Source organism: Mustelus asterias, chromosome 3, assembly GCF_964213995.1.
Source record: "Mustelus asterias chromosome 3, sMusAst1.hap1.1, whole genome shotgun sequence".
Classification (NCBI taxonomy): Eukaryota; Metazoa; Chordata; class Chondrichthyes; order Carcharhiniformes; family Triakidae; genus Mustelus; species Mustelus asterias.
The window spans coordinates 4,325,777-4,341,721 of record NC_135803.1 but is presented as its reverse complement, the minus strand read 5'-3'; the positions used below and the strand labels follow the sequence as shown (position 1 = coordinate 4,341,721).

Genomic DNA, 15,945 nt, shown 5'->3' with positions numbered 1-15,945 from the left:
CTAGGTCATTAATAAAAATCACAAATAGCAGAGGACCAAGCACTGATCCCTGTGGCACTCCGCTAGCAACCTGCTTCCAGTCCGAAAATTTTCCATCCACCCTCTGTCTTCGATCAGATAGCCAGTTACCTATCCAATCGGCCAACTTTCCCTCTATCCCACACCTCCTTACTTGCATCATAAGCCGACCATGGGGGACCTTATCAAACGCCTTACTAAAATCCATGTATATGACATCAACTGCCCTACCTTCATCAACACACTTAGTTACCTCCTCAAAAAATTCAATCAAATTTGTGAGGCACGACTTGCCCTTCACGAATCCGTGCTGACTATAATACCACAATGCCATCGCCTTCACTATACCATATAATATCACAATGCCATCGCCTTCGCTTCAGTGTATTATTAATACCTTGATACAAAACTTGCCAAAATATAGTCGAAAGGTGCCTGGAGATGGAGAGGGATTTACTACCCAGCACACAGATTAATATCAATACAGTAAGAAGTCTCACAACACCAGGTTTATTTGGAATCATGAGATTTCTGAGCACTGAGTATTCATGAGGTGAGTGGAGGAGCATCCCGAAAGTAATCATGATCATGTGAAGCAGTCATGTTCTGTTGATGTGGCAGAGTATTAAGTGTGGTGTGGAAACTTGAATACACATATTCATCCATGTCAGATGAATACCAGAAGGAAAGGCTGAAATACTGGACGTGGATCTTGGAGAATGATTTCAATCATGCAATTCGGGAGTGGTAAGTGCATACCCTAGTCGGGAAGCTACAGTTCCAGTGTGACCAGTTGACTCACAGTGTAACAAGCATCTGCGGGGGTGGGGGTGATTTTGTGTGAAATCCAAAGAAATCTATAAATTTTCATTTTGCGTTTTGTTCAGAATATCTACCTCAGACTACATTTCACCAATTCGTTTACATGGACTATATACTTAGAGTCATAAGGTCATGCAGCACAGAAACAAGCCGTTTGGCCCACCACGTCTATGCCGACCATCAAATATCAATCCACACTAATCCCGTTTACCAAATCATGGCGTATAACCTACTTTGGTATTGCAATTTATGTGCCTCTTAAAAGTTGAGAGAGTACCTATCTGCAACACCCTTTCAGGCAAGGTATTTTTTTTAATACCATCAAACTCAGGGTGATAGCTTTTCGACAGATCCACTCTAACCTACTGACTCCTCAATTTAGACGTACACCCTCTGGTCTTAGACAACTCTGCCGCCGGGAAAGGTTCTTACGATTCTCACCCGATCCATGCACCTCATAATTTTGTATCATTCTATCAGATCACCTCTCAGCCTCCCCTGCTCCATGGAAAACAAACCAAGCTGATCAGGTCTCTACACGTAGCTGAATTTTTGCATTACTGGCAAAATCCTACTCAATCCCCTTTACATTCTCTCCAGTGTAATTACGCTCTTCTGAGAGGGTGGAAACCAGAACTGCGCAAAATACTCCATCTGTGGCCTAAGAAATGTTTTGTTAAGTTGTACTAAGACCTCTTTATTCTTATATTCTACGCGTTGGCGACTCATGGCAAATGTTCCCTATGCCTTCTTCACCACCATAACTGACAGCCTCGGGAACTTATGGACTTTCCAACAAGGTCCTTTATTTTTTCCTCAATACTCCCTCGGGACCTACAATTCACGCTGTATATCTTACCCTTTTAGATCTCCCAAAGTGCATGAAGTTTTAAAGTTTATTTATTAATGTCACAAGTAGACTTATATTAACACTGTAATGAAGTTACTGTGAAATCCCCTGGTCACCAAATTCTGGCGCCTCTTTGGGTATACTGGGAGCGAATTTAACATGGCCAATGCACCTAACAAGCACATTTTTCGGACTGTGGGAGGAAACTGGACCACCCAGAGTAAACCCACGCAGACATGGGAAGAACGTGCAGATTCCATACAGGCAGTGACCCAAGCCCGGAATCGAACATCCGTCCCTGATACTGTAAGGAAGCTATTCTAACAACTGTGCCACTGTGCCGCCCCATTATCTCACATTTAGCAGGGTTGAATTATATCTGCAATTTCTATGCCCAACTCACAAGCTGATCAATATCAGTCCGTTACCTCAAACTATTTTCACTATCAAGAACACCATTAATTGTCGTGGCTTCTGAAAACTTACCAGCTCGAGCTTCTACTTTCACATCCAAGTCATTGATGTATAAAACAAACAGCAATGACCCCACCGATTCCTTCTGGTACACAGTTGGTCACGGGCTTCCGTTCGCAAAACAACCCATCACCATTACCATTTTCCTCCTGTTAACAAGTGAATTTAGGATCCAATTTTCCAACATGACTTGGATCCATCCCCTATTGGCTCCAATCATTTGGAAAGGCCTTCCATGTGGAACATTGTCAAAGGCCTCACTGAAGCCCATCTGAACGACCTGCACTGTGCTATTATCACAAAGGTATTTAGGTACCTTTTTTCAAAAAAACTCAATGCAATTAATTGGACAGCGTTTATCGTTAGTGAGCACAGATGCAAACTTTTCATTTAACACCACGCCCACGTCCTCTGATTCCACGGACGGTTTGCTTCTAAGGTCTCTCATTTGCCACACCTTTTCACTGGTCATCCTCTTACTTTTTAATGAATTTATAAAATGCCGTGGGGTTTTGCTTAATCTTATCTACCAGTGATGTTTCGTGTCCCCTACTTGCCTTTCTTTTTAAATATAAGCACTTTCCCAAATATACTCTCTTTGCTCCTGAAGTGCGTCCCCTGTTTTTAGTGTTCTATACCTAACGTGTGTTTTTTTTTCCCTTTCGTAGACATCTCTCGACGCACAGGGTTCCTTTAACATGCTACTCTTGCCCTTCACTCCCAGAGGAACACGTTGGCACTGAACTCTCACTATTTCACTTTTGAAAGACTCCCACTTTCCAAATGTAGACTGACCTGCAAGAAGCGACTCCCCATCCACGCTAACCAGATCCTGATTAATGATACTGAAATCAGTCGCTCTCCAATTGAGATATTTGATTTCGCGACTATCCTTATCCCTTTCCATAATGATTTTGACGCTTACAAGGTTATGGTCAAATCCGGAAAATGCTCGCCCACTGACTTTTTGACCACTTGCCCAGTTTAATGTCCTAGGATTAGACCTAGCACTTTTCGTTCCTTCGTAGAGCTATCTACGTACTGGAGTAAAATCTCTCCTGGATGCACTTTAGAAATTCCACCCGTCGAACCCTTTCATACTCAGCCAATTCCAGTTAATATTGGCAAAGTTGAAATACCGTAACACGGTTCCTTTCACGCCACTCTGTGATTTACCTATATAATTAATCCTCCATCTCTCCCTCTCTGAATGCTGGAAGGTCTGTAGTATAATCCCAGCAGAATGATCACCCCGTTTCTGTTTCTAAACTCTATCAAAATTACCCCACTTGAACAGCCTTCTAAAACATCCTCCATAATTACTGCAGTGATGATTTGTTTTATGACTAGTGCAATGTCCTCTGCCCTTTTACATCCCGCCCTGTCACGCCTGAAACTTCTATATCCCGCAATGCCGAGTTGCCAGTCCTGCCCCTCTTTAAACCACTTCTCAGTAATTGCAAAACTATCACATTTCCAGTGCTGATTAAAGCTCTAAGTTCATCTGCCTGGCCAGACAGGCTCCTTGCATTAAAAGCAATGCAATTTAGCCTTTCTAGCCTCCCATATGCTTATCATGCCCATGTCTTTTCTGCCTGCTGGGCTTGCCTAGTTTTCGTTCCATATATGACTGAACTTCGCTCTCAACTTCACATTCACTCTGAGTTCCATTCACCTGTTAGGTTAGCTAGAAAGTCTCCCCAACAGCATGAACAAACCTTCCAGCAAGGATATTGGAACTGTGTTGGTTCAGGTGCAATCCTTCAAGTTTATGGAGGTCCAACCTACCTAAACTGCTCCATTGGTCAAAACATCTAAAGCCCTTCAATCCTTGGCATTGATGTGTACCACATACACATTTAAGCCTCGACAATTGTAACCTTCACTTCTACACCAGGCTCGATAGTGATGGAGTTGATCTGTTTCATAATTTCAGCCAGACAGTGAAAAGCAATCACACGCTTGTGGATGCTCATTTGGAACCAATGCCAGCTTTATGGAACGCTCACCATAAGGAGTCTTTCTTGCTGCATCCACAGAGCCTCGTTGGGCATGCGAACAGGTGCCTTGACATTCAGACGAGAATGGTCTCATCCAAAGATGTGCGGGTTAGGTTGATTGGCCAGGTTAAAAATTGCCCCTTAGAGTCCTGGGATGCATAGGTTAGAGGGTAAATATGTGGGGTAGGGCCTGGGTGGGATTGTGGTCGGTGCAGACTCGATGGGCCGAATGGCCTCCTTCTGCACTGTAGGGTTTCTTTGATTCTATGATTCTATGATTAGACTTTTAATTCCAGATTTTTACTGAAGTCAATGTTCGCCATCTGCCGTGGTGGGATTCGAACAAAACACTTTACTCTGGGTCTCTGGTGCAAATCAATTTGTCCCATATAGCTATGACTGTCCAAGAAGTGGGACCAGTCGTTACGTTTTATTTCTAAACCGAGAAAGTATTCTCGTATAATTTCTGTCCCCGAGCCAACAACAGCGAGTTTAAAAGGGTCTAGTAAATAAGAAAATGTTTAAGTATAAACTTATTTAGAAAACATTATATTTCGAATCCGAATCTATCACCATCAACGTGAGCACAGTAACATTCGATCATTTAAAACCCATGTGTTCACTGCTGTAGCATGGATAAGTGTCACTATCATCAAATTTTCTAAATTAATACAATGAGGAAATTTACCTGAACAAACGATACCAGCTGCTTCCTCCTTAATGGAACAGTTGCGGTGAGTCAATTGCTTTATTTCACATTTCCAGGGGTCATCCTCTGTGCCTTTGCAGCGAAGTTCAACGTTCAGCATAGCATGGAAACCAACCCCAAACTGAGAATTCCCTGATGCAGATACAGCGTAGCCACAGTTCAAGAATTTACACAAAACTTGAGCTTCATTCAAATCCCACATTCGACCACAGAGAATACGCCAGGAATGGAAGTTACTGGCCTCAACTCTCCCAGCACATGGGCTGCCGCCATCCTTCAGCGCTGCACTTTGCTTGACTGTTGTGGAATAAAGTTCAGTTTCAGGTTATTCAACTTGGCTAGAATACACCGATTTGAGAGACAACGAACGGCCAGCTCAAACTCATCGAATTTACCAAATCCCACCCTCTATTAAGGTACAGTTCCAGCACAAGAAGTTATCTCTATAAATAAGCGAAGCATACCACATAGTTAACAATATATGCTTGCCAAGTGCAATCCATTAACATAAGGACTAGTACTAGCTCGCATAGATAATCGGGAAGTATTGCTATAAATGTAGACCATAAAGTCCAGAACAGCGAGAAATACATTTTAGAAACATGGAACAGTTCAGGAAGAATAGCTTAATAGTTCAGTTCTAGATGTAGTCGGATAGGACAAACAAAACACAAGTAGAGAACAATAAGGCAAATAAACGTTTCCATTAACAGGGGAGACTAGGACGCGGGGGCACAGCCTTAGAATAAAAGGGAGTCACTTTAGAACAGAGATGAGGAGAAATTTCTTCAGCCAGAGAGTGGTGGGTCTGTGGAATTCATTGCCACAGAGGGCTGTGCAGGCCGAGACGTTGAGCGTCTTCAAGACAGAAATTTATAAATAATTATTTTAACAATATGAAACTAAAAGGATTATTTGGAGCACCGTGGATGGGCAACATGATAGACATTTTTGGAGTATTCATTCCAGGTTCAATTAGAGCTGTAAGCCTCTTGATTGCCAGTCCAATGGTATTGCCATTTAAAAAAAAGCAGCGCTCCCACGACCACCATCCCACACCCAGCACTTACCCCTTACCACCCCATTCAAAGAAAAACGAGTCAGAGAAACACAATTGCACATTTCCTCTTAACGATATTTTGCTGCTGTGTGCATTTCGACCATTTACTTGAACATGATGATTACCACAACAATCGAAGTTTGGTATGATCTCCGAACTTTATCTGGACCTGACTCTGACTCATCAGAAATGTTTGCTCCCCGAAACATTTCGTATTGGCCATTCTTTTTTAATTCAACATCTTAATTTTCTATCGCCACGCCAGTACAATAACGCATGGCTCATCAATATATCTTCAATGCTTTCGTCCTGCAACCTCTACCTCAAAATACTTCACATTCTTCGTGATTTCAACATCAATTTCAACATCAATTTGAACCCATAGTGCTTACTCGCTTCTTACTTCATTGCCTTCTTATCTTCTCCAAATAGCTCCCTCCTGAAAAACTTCCCAATGCATATTCACCTTCTTCCCTCATATTTTAACCGGCTCTTTCTCACCTCATCATACGAATTACTGCTAAGACCATCGGTGATCACTTCTTGTATCACTTCCACATATGCCACCATTCTACATCGCAACACTACCTTCGTCTACTAATCCCAATTCAATTATAACATCATTTTCAAAGGTCCTGTTTGTTAGCCATTGTCCTTTCGTTGGTTACAATACATCTGCAGGCACTTGTTTCCTCATCAGCAGCTTATCCTTTTACCTTGATTACTTATCTCCCAGTAAAGCCAATCCTTTCTCTCTTGTAATGACTCTTGCCACCTGGTCTACCCGAACTGTTACTGCCCAGGGTCGATGTGATGCAGACTTGAAATAATATTGAGGATAACTAGTTTCACCATTCAACTCTGGCTGAACCAAGTGTAACACTAGCGAATTCTGTCCTCGTCTTCTGAAGGTGATCACTATTCCAGAATGTCACTGGAATCTGCATGCTAGCCCCGACATCTCGTCTCTAGAGCCATCTATGATCAATAACATCGTTCTCCTGTTGGCTCCACCTGCACCTCCAAAAGCGCATACACGGATCTCGAGTCTTTCTATTTCTCTCAAAGCAACAACACCTGCTTAGCTGTGTTAAAGAATTGCCATCTCCCTCGCCTGAGCTCGCATTTTTTCAGCTTCCTTCTGATCATCCTTACGACTTCCAAGAGTTCAATTATCCCACCTCCTGCTCTGTCTGTAGCACTCCCACTAAAATGTTGATCGCAAAACTTGCAGTCCTAGTTTCTATGTCAAAAATATTGAAAACGGTTGTATCTGTCTCTATCGATGCTGTTTGAGTCTCATTTAAACATGACACTATCACCTCGTGCATCAAAATCCAACCTTCATCCCCTGTCCTTACAAAACTAAAATGCAATTTCCAAAGTCCCTTTCTACTCCAAATTCCTTGAATGTTTTTTCATCTCCTCTATGCACACGCATGTTCCGCTATTATATTTGTATCCCGGAAAATAAAGTAGTCCCCATCAATTCCCCCACTATTCCAACCAAACGGGTCTACTCAAAAACATGCATGGAATCCGAGGGAGACAGTGGCTCAGTAGTTTTGTCATTGGACTAGCAATCCAAAGATCTAGGGTAATTTTCCTGGGATCTGACTTCGACGACCACCACCGCAGATGGTACAATATAACTCCAAGAAACTAAATATCTCATGAAGATTATCGTTCGTTATCAAATTGCATCTGGTTCACTAATGTCCTTTAAAGAGCAAATTTGTTTCTATTTCTTGATCTCGTCGACATGACTACTGACCCTAGCAATGTGTTTGCCTATTAACTGTCCTTTAAATGGCCTAGCAAGCCACTCATTCCAAGGGCATTTGGGCAACAAATGCTGGCCGAGATCCCCACATCCCAAGAATGAATTTTTAAAATGTCACTTTGTTAAAGAAAAAATATCCTTGTTTGAACTTCTTGATCAATCTGCAACCTTTCACAAATGTTACCAAAATCTTTCCTCGACTGCCTCTCCTCAATTATTCTAAAGGAAAAGAATGCTTTATAGATTCAACAAGTCTGCCGGCATTCCAAATGACCCTTCTGAAAAACTGTATTGTATTTCCTCCTGGATCGGAAGTATCAGCTGTTTGTACCTCTTCATATCAGTCGTGTTTTCTGAATCGAAAATGCAATTCTTCAAAATCATGGAGAGGACAAGGGAAAGGGAGATAAGGTAATAAGAGAGCATGACCACAGACGGAAATACGAACTTGATCCTGCACCGATTAAGATGAAAGGTATGCAAACGTGACTTTAATTCCTGCTCAGTTTTGTTGATAGAAAAGTAATCATATTAATTAATAAATTAAACCGTAAGTTCTGAATTTTATTATCACAGAAACAGGAACACAAATAATGAGGATATCCAGATACCAAATCATACAGAAACAAATATCTAACGCAGACAACACGTCTGATCATAGGACACACAGAATCATTGGCGATTATGGAGAGCCACGATGTTAAATTAGCTTTACACTCTATGGCACATAGAATCATAGAGGTGTAAAGCAGAGAAACAGGCCTTTGGCCCAACTCGCCCATGCCAACCAGGTTTCGCAAATTGAACTTGTCCTATTTGCCTGTATTCCTATCCATGTACCTATCCAAATGTATTTAAAATGTTGTAATTGCACCTGTCTCAACGACCTACTCTGGCAGTTCATTACATAGACGGACCACCCTGTGTGTGAAAAAGTTGCTTCTTTTAAATCTTTCCCCTCTCACCGTAAACGTATGCCCTCTAATTTTGGACTCCCCTACCCTGGGGAAAAGACCTTGGCTATTCACCTTATCTCTGTCCATCATGATTTTATAAACCCCTACAAGTTCATCCCTCATCCTCCAGAGAAACAAATTCCAGCCTATCGAGCCTCTCCTTAAAATATAAACCTTCCAGTCCCGGTAAAATCCTTGTAAATATTATTTGCACCCCTTTCCAGTTTAATAACAGTGTAATACTGTATGTAGTAATCCAAATGTGGCCTTACCAATGTTTTATGCAGTTATATCATAACTTCGCAACTCCTGTACTCAATGCTTTGACCGATTAAGGAAAGTGTGCCAAACGCCTTCTTCTACTTGTGACACCAATTTCAATGAACCATATACCTGCATCCCTAGGACTCTCCGTTCGACATCACTCCCCAGGGACTTTGTATTCACTGTATAAGTCCTGTACCAGTTTGCCTGAACAAATGAAGCACCTCACATTTACCTGAATTAAACTCCATCTGCCATACCTTGCCCACTGCCCTATTGATAAAGATTCCCTTGTAGCCAAGACAACGTTCTTCACTCTGCACTGCACCAACAATTTTGTGTCATCTGCAAACTTACAAACCATGCCCCCTGTATTCTCATCCAAATCGTCTGAATAAATGTCAAACATCAGTGGACCCAGCACAGATTCCTGCGGCACACCACTGGTCACAGGCCTCCAATCTGAAAAGAAACTCAGTTACACCACCTCTTTTTCCTACTGACAAGCCAATTTTGTATCCAATTCCAGAAGAGGAAACGCTGTGACAAAGGGTCATCTGCACTCGAAACTTCAGCTCTTTTCTCTCCTTACAGATGTTGCCAGACCTGCTGAGATTTTCCAGCGTTTTTTCTTTTGGTTTCAGATTCCAGCATCCGCACTAATTTGCTTTTAATTTGTATCCAATTTGCTTGCTCTCACTGAATCCCATGTGAACTAACCTTACTGACCAGTCGACCATGCGGTATCTTGTCGAAGGCTTTGCAAAAGTCTACCGCAGTGCCATCATCGATTTTCCTGATCACCCCTTCAAAAAGCTCTGTACTTTCTGATGAAGTGGTAAGACAACAGCAGCTTGAACTGATATGGCGCTTTTATCGTAAGAAATGTCCTGAACATTTCACAAAGGCATTATAAACTAAAATAGCACATAGTCAAGTAGGGAAATATTAATAATGTTGCTAAAACTGTAATTGTTAATGTCGTGTCTGGAAGGAGGAACACACAGGCATCTGGGCTCAAAGGAACACATTTATGGTCAAGGCTATGTCAGCTCATAAATGATGGGTGACTAAACTCGCCGAATCTCAAGAACCCAGTATTAAAAAGGGGCAGATGTCGTGAAGGGTTGTTGCTTGGGAAGATTGCAACGATATGCTTTAACCAGGCCATAGATAAAATTATAAAAACAAGGATCAATACGATAAAGTGCAGCCATTTATTAAAGAGAATCAGTGTGGATCAACGAAAATTGCTGTGCTGGGTGAATAGGGCTTTGTGTGAACTGGGAAAAATTCTGCAGCAGATATGATTAATTAAAGATGACAGTAAAATAGTGGTCTGGTAATTAGTGAGGAGGAAATTCCTAAATTCCAGGGCGATAGATGGACTGTTCAGATGGGCAGAACTGTGGCAAATGTAATTTAACCCTGAAAGTTATGAGGTGACGCATTTTGGGAGGGCTAACAAGGCAAGGCAATACACAATAAATGGTCGGACGCCAGGAAGCACAGAGAAACAGAGACACCTTGGGGCGCATGTTCATAGATCCCTACAAACAGCAGCACAGGTAGATAAGGTGGTTAAGAAGTCACATGTGATACTTGTATTTGTTAGCTAAGGCGCATCATATAACCGAAGGGAGGTTAATATGAAGCTGTATAAAACCCTCGTTAGATAACAGCTAGAGTACTGTATGTATTTCTGTTTAGCAAAGTAAGGAAGGGTGCGATTGCACTAGAAATGGTGCTGAGGAAATTAACCGGGATGTTGCCCGGGCTGGAATGTTTCAACATTGAAGAGGGACTGGTTAGCCTGTGTTGTTTTCCTTCGGGCATAAAAAGTTGAGGGGCGAGGCGTGGGGTGTGATTTGATTGAGTTGCACAAAATAATGAAAGGCATACATAGGGTTGATAGGAAGAAGCTTTTTCCCCTTAGTCGCCAATAACCTGGATAATAGATTTATGCTAATGGACAGAAGATTCATGGGGATTTGAGGAAAAGCCTTTTCACCCAGACGGTCTTAAGAATCTTGAGCTCACTGTCACGGTCTTAGAGGGAGGACGCTCAGAACATTTAAAAGAATTTAGATGAGCACTTGAAACTCTATAGCATACAAGGTTATAGATCAAGAGCTGGAAAATGGGATTGGATTAGATATGTGCTTGATGACTGGCGCAGACCAGATGGTATAAAGGGTCAATTTCCGTGCTGTATGATTCTATGACTCAGAGTTCGATGGTAATGTAGAGGTGAGAACATGTGGTCTTAGTGCTTGGTGCAATTGTGTCATCAGAAGTACTTCTTGGGTGAAATATGAAATCGAGTTTGTTAGCAGTCCGTTCTTCAGCCTGAGAAAATGGTCTGACGACCAACTGGACTCTGTGTTCAAAGAGTGATTTTCATTTGGTAGACGCAGAAAACAATAGCTCTATTCTTCTCAATGTTCCATTGAAAATAACGTATGTTCATTCACCTCCGTTTTTGGCCAAGCAGTTTCCCCAAGTTATCGACAGAGGAGCGATTGAGAGAGGTGGCGTTCACGTTAAGCTGGATATCTTCGTCCTAGGTGCGGAAACTAATGTGTGGGTTTAGGATTATGTCAGTAAACGGAATCATGTGCATTATAACAAAAAGGCAGCATCATTTAAAAGATCTCCCTTTCTATTTTCTTGCGTTATTAACCGGGGATGCAATGCACTTCCGATAATACTATACGAACAAAGTACATAATGACAAATATTCAACAATCACTAATAAGGAAAAATACCTTTACAGAAGATGCCCAACAGTTTCCCTGTTTCACAGTTCTTCCCGTCCGCAACGCTGAATGGACAATCCCACAATGAAGACTCAGTTCCATTGCAGTGAACTTTATCCAATAAAATAGGCCCCGTATCTTGTGATATGGATGTGGTAATTGTTGTGTGATGAGCAATGCAACCAATTTGTCTGCAGACGACATCTCCAGTAGTTGAATCCCACAGACTACTACAGACGGAGCCCCACTGACCTCTGTAATATATCTTCAGTTGCCCTATACATGGCGCCTCCCGGCCCACCAGTCGCACGTCTCTCAACTCTGTTAAACATTTGAAAGGGAACAGCAATTTTCTGATTAAACACAACTTTAGTGTTAAATGTTAAAGCAGTTTGTAATGATTCAAAAGCGATTACCTCAGATCATCCTGGGCATATTTACGTAAATGTTGAAAAGTTTACCTTTGTCATTCACTCCATCAACTGTATAACTTTGACTGGAAGGCTGCACAGAGGATCGCGCTGCTGCCACTGAAACACAAAAAGGTGGGTGATATAGATTCTGAAAATCTAAGAACAAAGATTGGTTACTAGTTTTAAAAGAACATTGAACACGAACACGCCCAGGTCAACAGGTACCTGGTTAATTCTATATACTTCACAGAATCCCTGAATCCACATTAAACTTGCATGAAGAATATAATTGAAGACTAAAGCACTTAGGGGGTCATTCTGCCCAATGAATTTGCGTCATCTCTTTGGAAGATTAATGCAGCCAGGCACACGCGTCTGCTCCCTCTGCCCATTTTTGCCCGAAATATTTAACAGACCTCAGAATAAACTTTGAACATATCGCCGGCGCAACTAATCAAAAGCATTTTACTGACTGAACATTGGCCCTGAGGGGCCTTCCCTTTGGGGAAAGTCACGAAGGACTTGGCGCTCACAAAATGTCGCAAATGTCATGAACACAAAATATTCTCACGGCACCAGACCACGTCAGAAGCAACATCCATTTCGCTTCAAGGAACGTCTCTGGTAATATAGCCAGGTTTGTTATTGCGTGAACCAATTCTATCTGAAGTCCTGTCTTTCTACGTCTCTTACTTGTAGTCAGTTCAAGCTGATTAATAATTTGCTTGTAGTCAATTTATTTTAAGCGTTCGAATTGAACAACAGAAAGCCCTTAGCATGCTTCATAATTTCATAATTATCCTCATAACATTTCCATATGAATTATACCATTGGCTACCAAACTATTTCTGGTCCCTTCTGCACCCACTTAAATTACATTAACGTCTTCTCAGCCATTAGATGCCCAGGTCCGTAAACAATAGCCATGATGGCAATTGCACAGTGCCGGTCACTTTAAAATATATCCAGTTTGGATTTTCGCTATTTCAAACGCTCAAATTCCACAACAGAATGTTTGGTCCAAATAGAGAGATTTTAAGTGTCCTAATTTATTATCTGTTTTAAGTCACATTCAATTATTTTACGAACCGAGCAATGGATAAACAAATAATTAGAGTTCCCAACCAATCAGATTCTTCTTGGCACCCTGATTTCGCCAAACAGCATTAAAGTTAAAGGTAGAATATTCGTTCACGGCCGTGCCAACCTTTAACATCCGCTTTAATTTCACTTGAAAGGGTGCCGAACGCACGAAATTACGAATTAGAATTTGGAGTAATTCACTCGGCTCCTCGAATCTACTCTACCATGCATAGAGTCATAGCCCTAGTGTCATAGGGGGTTACAGCATGGAAACAGGCCCTTCGGCCCAACTTGTCCATCGCGCTAAGTTTCTTTTTACAATTAATCTAGTCCCAATTGCCCGCGTTTAGACCATATCTCTCTATATCGATCTTACCCAAGTAACTGTCTAAATATTGCTTTAAGACAAAATTGTACGCGCCTCTACTACTACTACTCACAGTACCACAGTGGTTAGCACTGCTGCTTCACAGCTCCAGGGACCTGGGTTCGATTCCCGCCTTGGGTCACTGTCTGTGTGGAGTTTGCACATTCTCCTCGTGTCTGCGTGGGTTTCCTTCCGGGTGCTCCGGTTTCCTCCCACAGTCCAAAGATGTGCGGGTTAGGTTGATTGGCCATGCTAAAATTGCCCTTAGAGTCCTGGGATGCGTAGCTTAGAGGGATTAGTGGGTAAATATGTAACGATATGGGGATAGGGCCTGGGTGGGATTGTGGTCGGTGCAGACTCAATGGGCCAAATGGCCTCTTTTTGTGCTGTAGGGTTTCTAAGATTCTAAGATTTCTAAGATACCTCTGGCAGTTCGTTCTAGATACTCACCACCCACTGTGCGAAATAAATCCCTCTCTGGACGCTTTTGTATCTCTCTCCTCTCACCTTAAACCTTTGCCCTCTAGTTTTAGACTCCCCTCCATTTGGGAAAAGGTATTGACTGTCCACCTTGTCTATGCCCCTCATTATTTTATAGATCACAATAAGATCACCCCTAGGCTTCCTACGCTCCAGAGATAAAAGCCCCAGTCTATCCAACCTCTCCTTATAACTCAAACCATCAAGTCCCGGTAGCATCCTAGTAAATCTTTTCTGCACTCTTCCTACTTTAATAATATCCTTTCTATACTACGGTGACCGAAACTGTACACTGTATTCCAGGTGTGGCCTTACCAATGCCTTGTGCAACTTCAACAAGACTTCCTGAGTCTTGTGTTCAATGTTCTGACCAATGCAAGAAAGAATGCCGGATACCTTCTTCACTTCCCTGTCCACTCTTGACTCCACTTGCAAGGAGCTATGAACCTATACCCCTAGATCTCTTTGTTCTATACCTCTCCCAACACCCTACTATTAATGGAGTTACCTTCAGTGAAAGAATGCGTGTTCCTATTGTAAACTGCAGGCTATTCTGCAGCTAGCATTTCGCCTCATTATTTATCAGGAATCTATCCAACTTTGCCTTAAAATTATTCCAAGATTCTGTTTCCACTTCCTTTTCAGGAACACTCGCCACCCTCTAAGAAAGAGAAAAATAATCTCCTCATCTCATCTTAAAATGAGTGTCCTCCTAACTTCTAAACAGTAGGCCCTCGTTCCAGATTCTCCCACATTCTCTTTACATGCAACATGTCAAACACCTCAGGGATTTTAAATGTTTCAATCAAATCATCTGTAAGTCTTTTAATCTCCAGTGGATACAAGCCTAGCCGGCGCACTCTTTCCTCGTAAGACAAGATATACATTTCTGGCATTATTCGCGTAACCTTTCTCTGAACTGCCTCACGCGGACTTATAGAATTCCGTTAAAACGGATAACAATACTGCATACCCTACTGCAGATGTGGTCTCGTCAGTGTCCTGTACAACTTAATAAAAATCTCACTACGTTTATATCTAGTTGCCCTCGCATTAAACGATGACATTCTATCAGCTCTCCTGTCAAGCGTTCCCAGTAGCTGGTAGCTGAAGTTTAGACAATTAGCGTTAAACTGTAATAGACAGAAAGTGCTCCAAAATGTTCAGGTGTCCGGCAGCACCCTTGGAGAGAGAAACTTTCCGAGTCGAATATGATATTTCTTCACTTCTGAAATCAGTTTCTCCTTCCACAAATGCTAACTGCCCTGCTGAGTATTTCCTACACGTTCCATTCTATTTAATATTTGCAGCTTCGGAATATTATTAATTTTGTTTTAATGATAAAGTGGAATCTGGCTCATTATTGAAATCCTCCTACTGACTTGAAAGTTTCGTATTTATTTTGAGCCCCGTGCTTACATCAAAAAATGCAAAGAACATTTGGAGACGACGAACAAACATTCCAATGTTTTAGATTCATTTGTGCTGACAGCACGCAGAGGGGATGCTATTCCCCTGTGCTTTTAACTAATTTGCAAACACGGGAATTTATTTACATGCAGTCAATCCAGGTTTAGAGTTTCAACTGTTAGTCATAAGAAATGTTGCAATCCAGGCATTCCCATTACCGAGTTCTATTTCCCAACTCTGCGCATATATTTTTCCTTCAAATGCATATTCGTTGCACTTCTGAATTTACCACTGCATCTACACGATTTTGTTTCAAGCAGCATATTCAAACGTATAATGAAATCAGAATTAGGAAGAAAGGGACTTTCATCTCGAAATTTCTTATCGCTTTCCTCAGAAGTGAGCTGAAATTTGACATCGAAACGAACATGTTTGATGGGCTTTTTGTTTAGTTCGTAACCTGAATAAACTGAGGTACATATCGAATGTTGTTACAG

At 41.7% G+C, this 15,945-nt stretch overlaps 1 protein-coding gene across 1 annotated transcript in view; it reads right to left on the bottom strand.

Moving 5' to 3' along the window:
• LOC144485304 (scavenger receptor cysteine-rich type 1 protein M130-like) overlaps positions 1-15,945 on the bottom strand; it is a 107,685-nt gene that overhangs the window by 26,477 nt on the left and 65,263 nt on the right. Inside the window, exons 9-11 of the mRNA XM_078203518.1 lie at positions 12,157-12,225; positions 11,705-12,016; positions 4,853-5,170 (exon numbers count right to left, since the gene is read on the bottom strand). Of these exons, the coding sequence (XP_078059644.1) occupies positions 4,853-5,170; positions 11,705-12,016; positions 12,157-12,225 (699 nt within the window). The remainder of the gene's footprint in view (positions 1-4,852; positions 5,171-11,704; positions 12,017-12,156; positions 12,226-15,945) is intronic.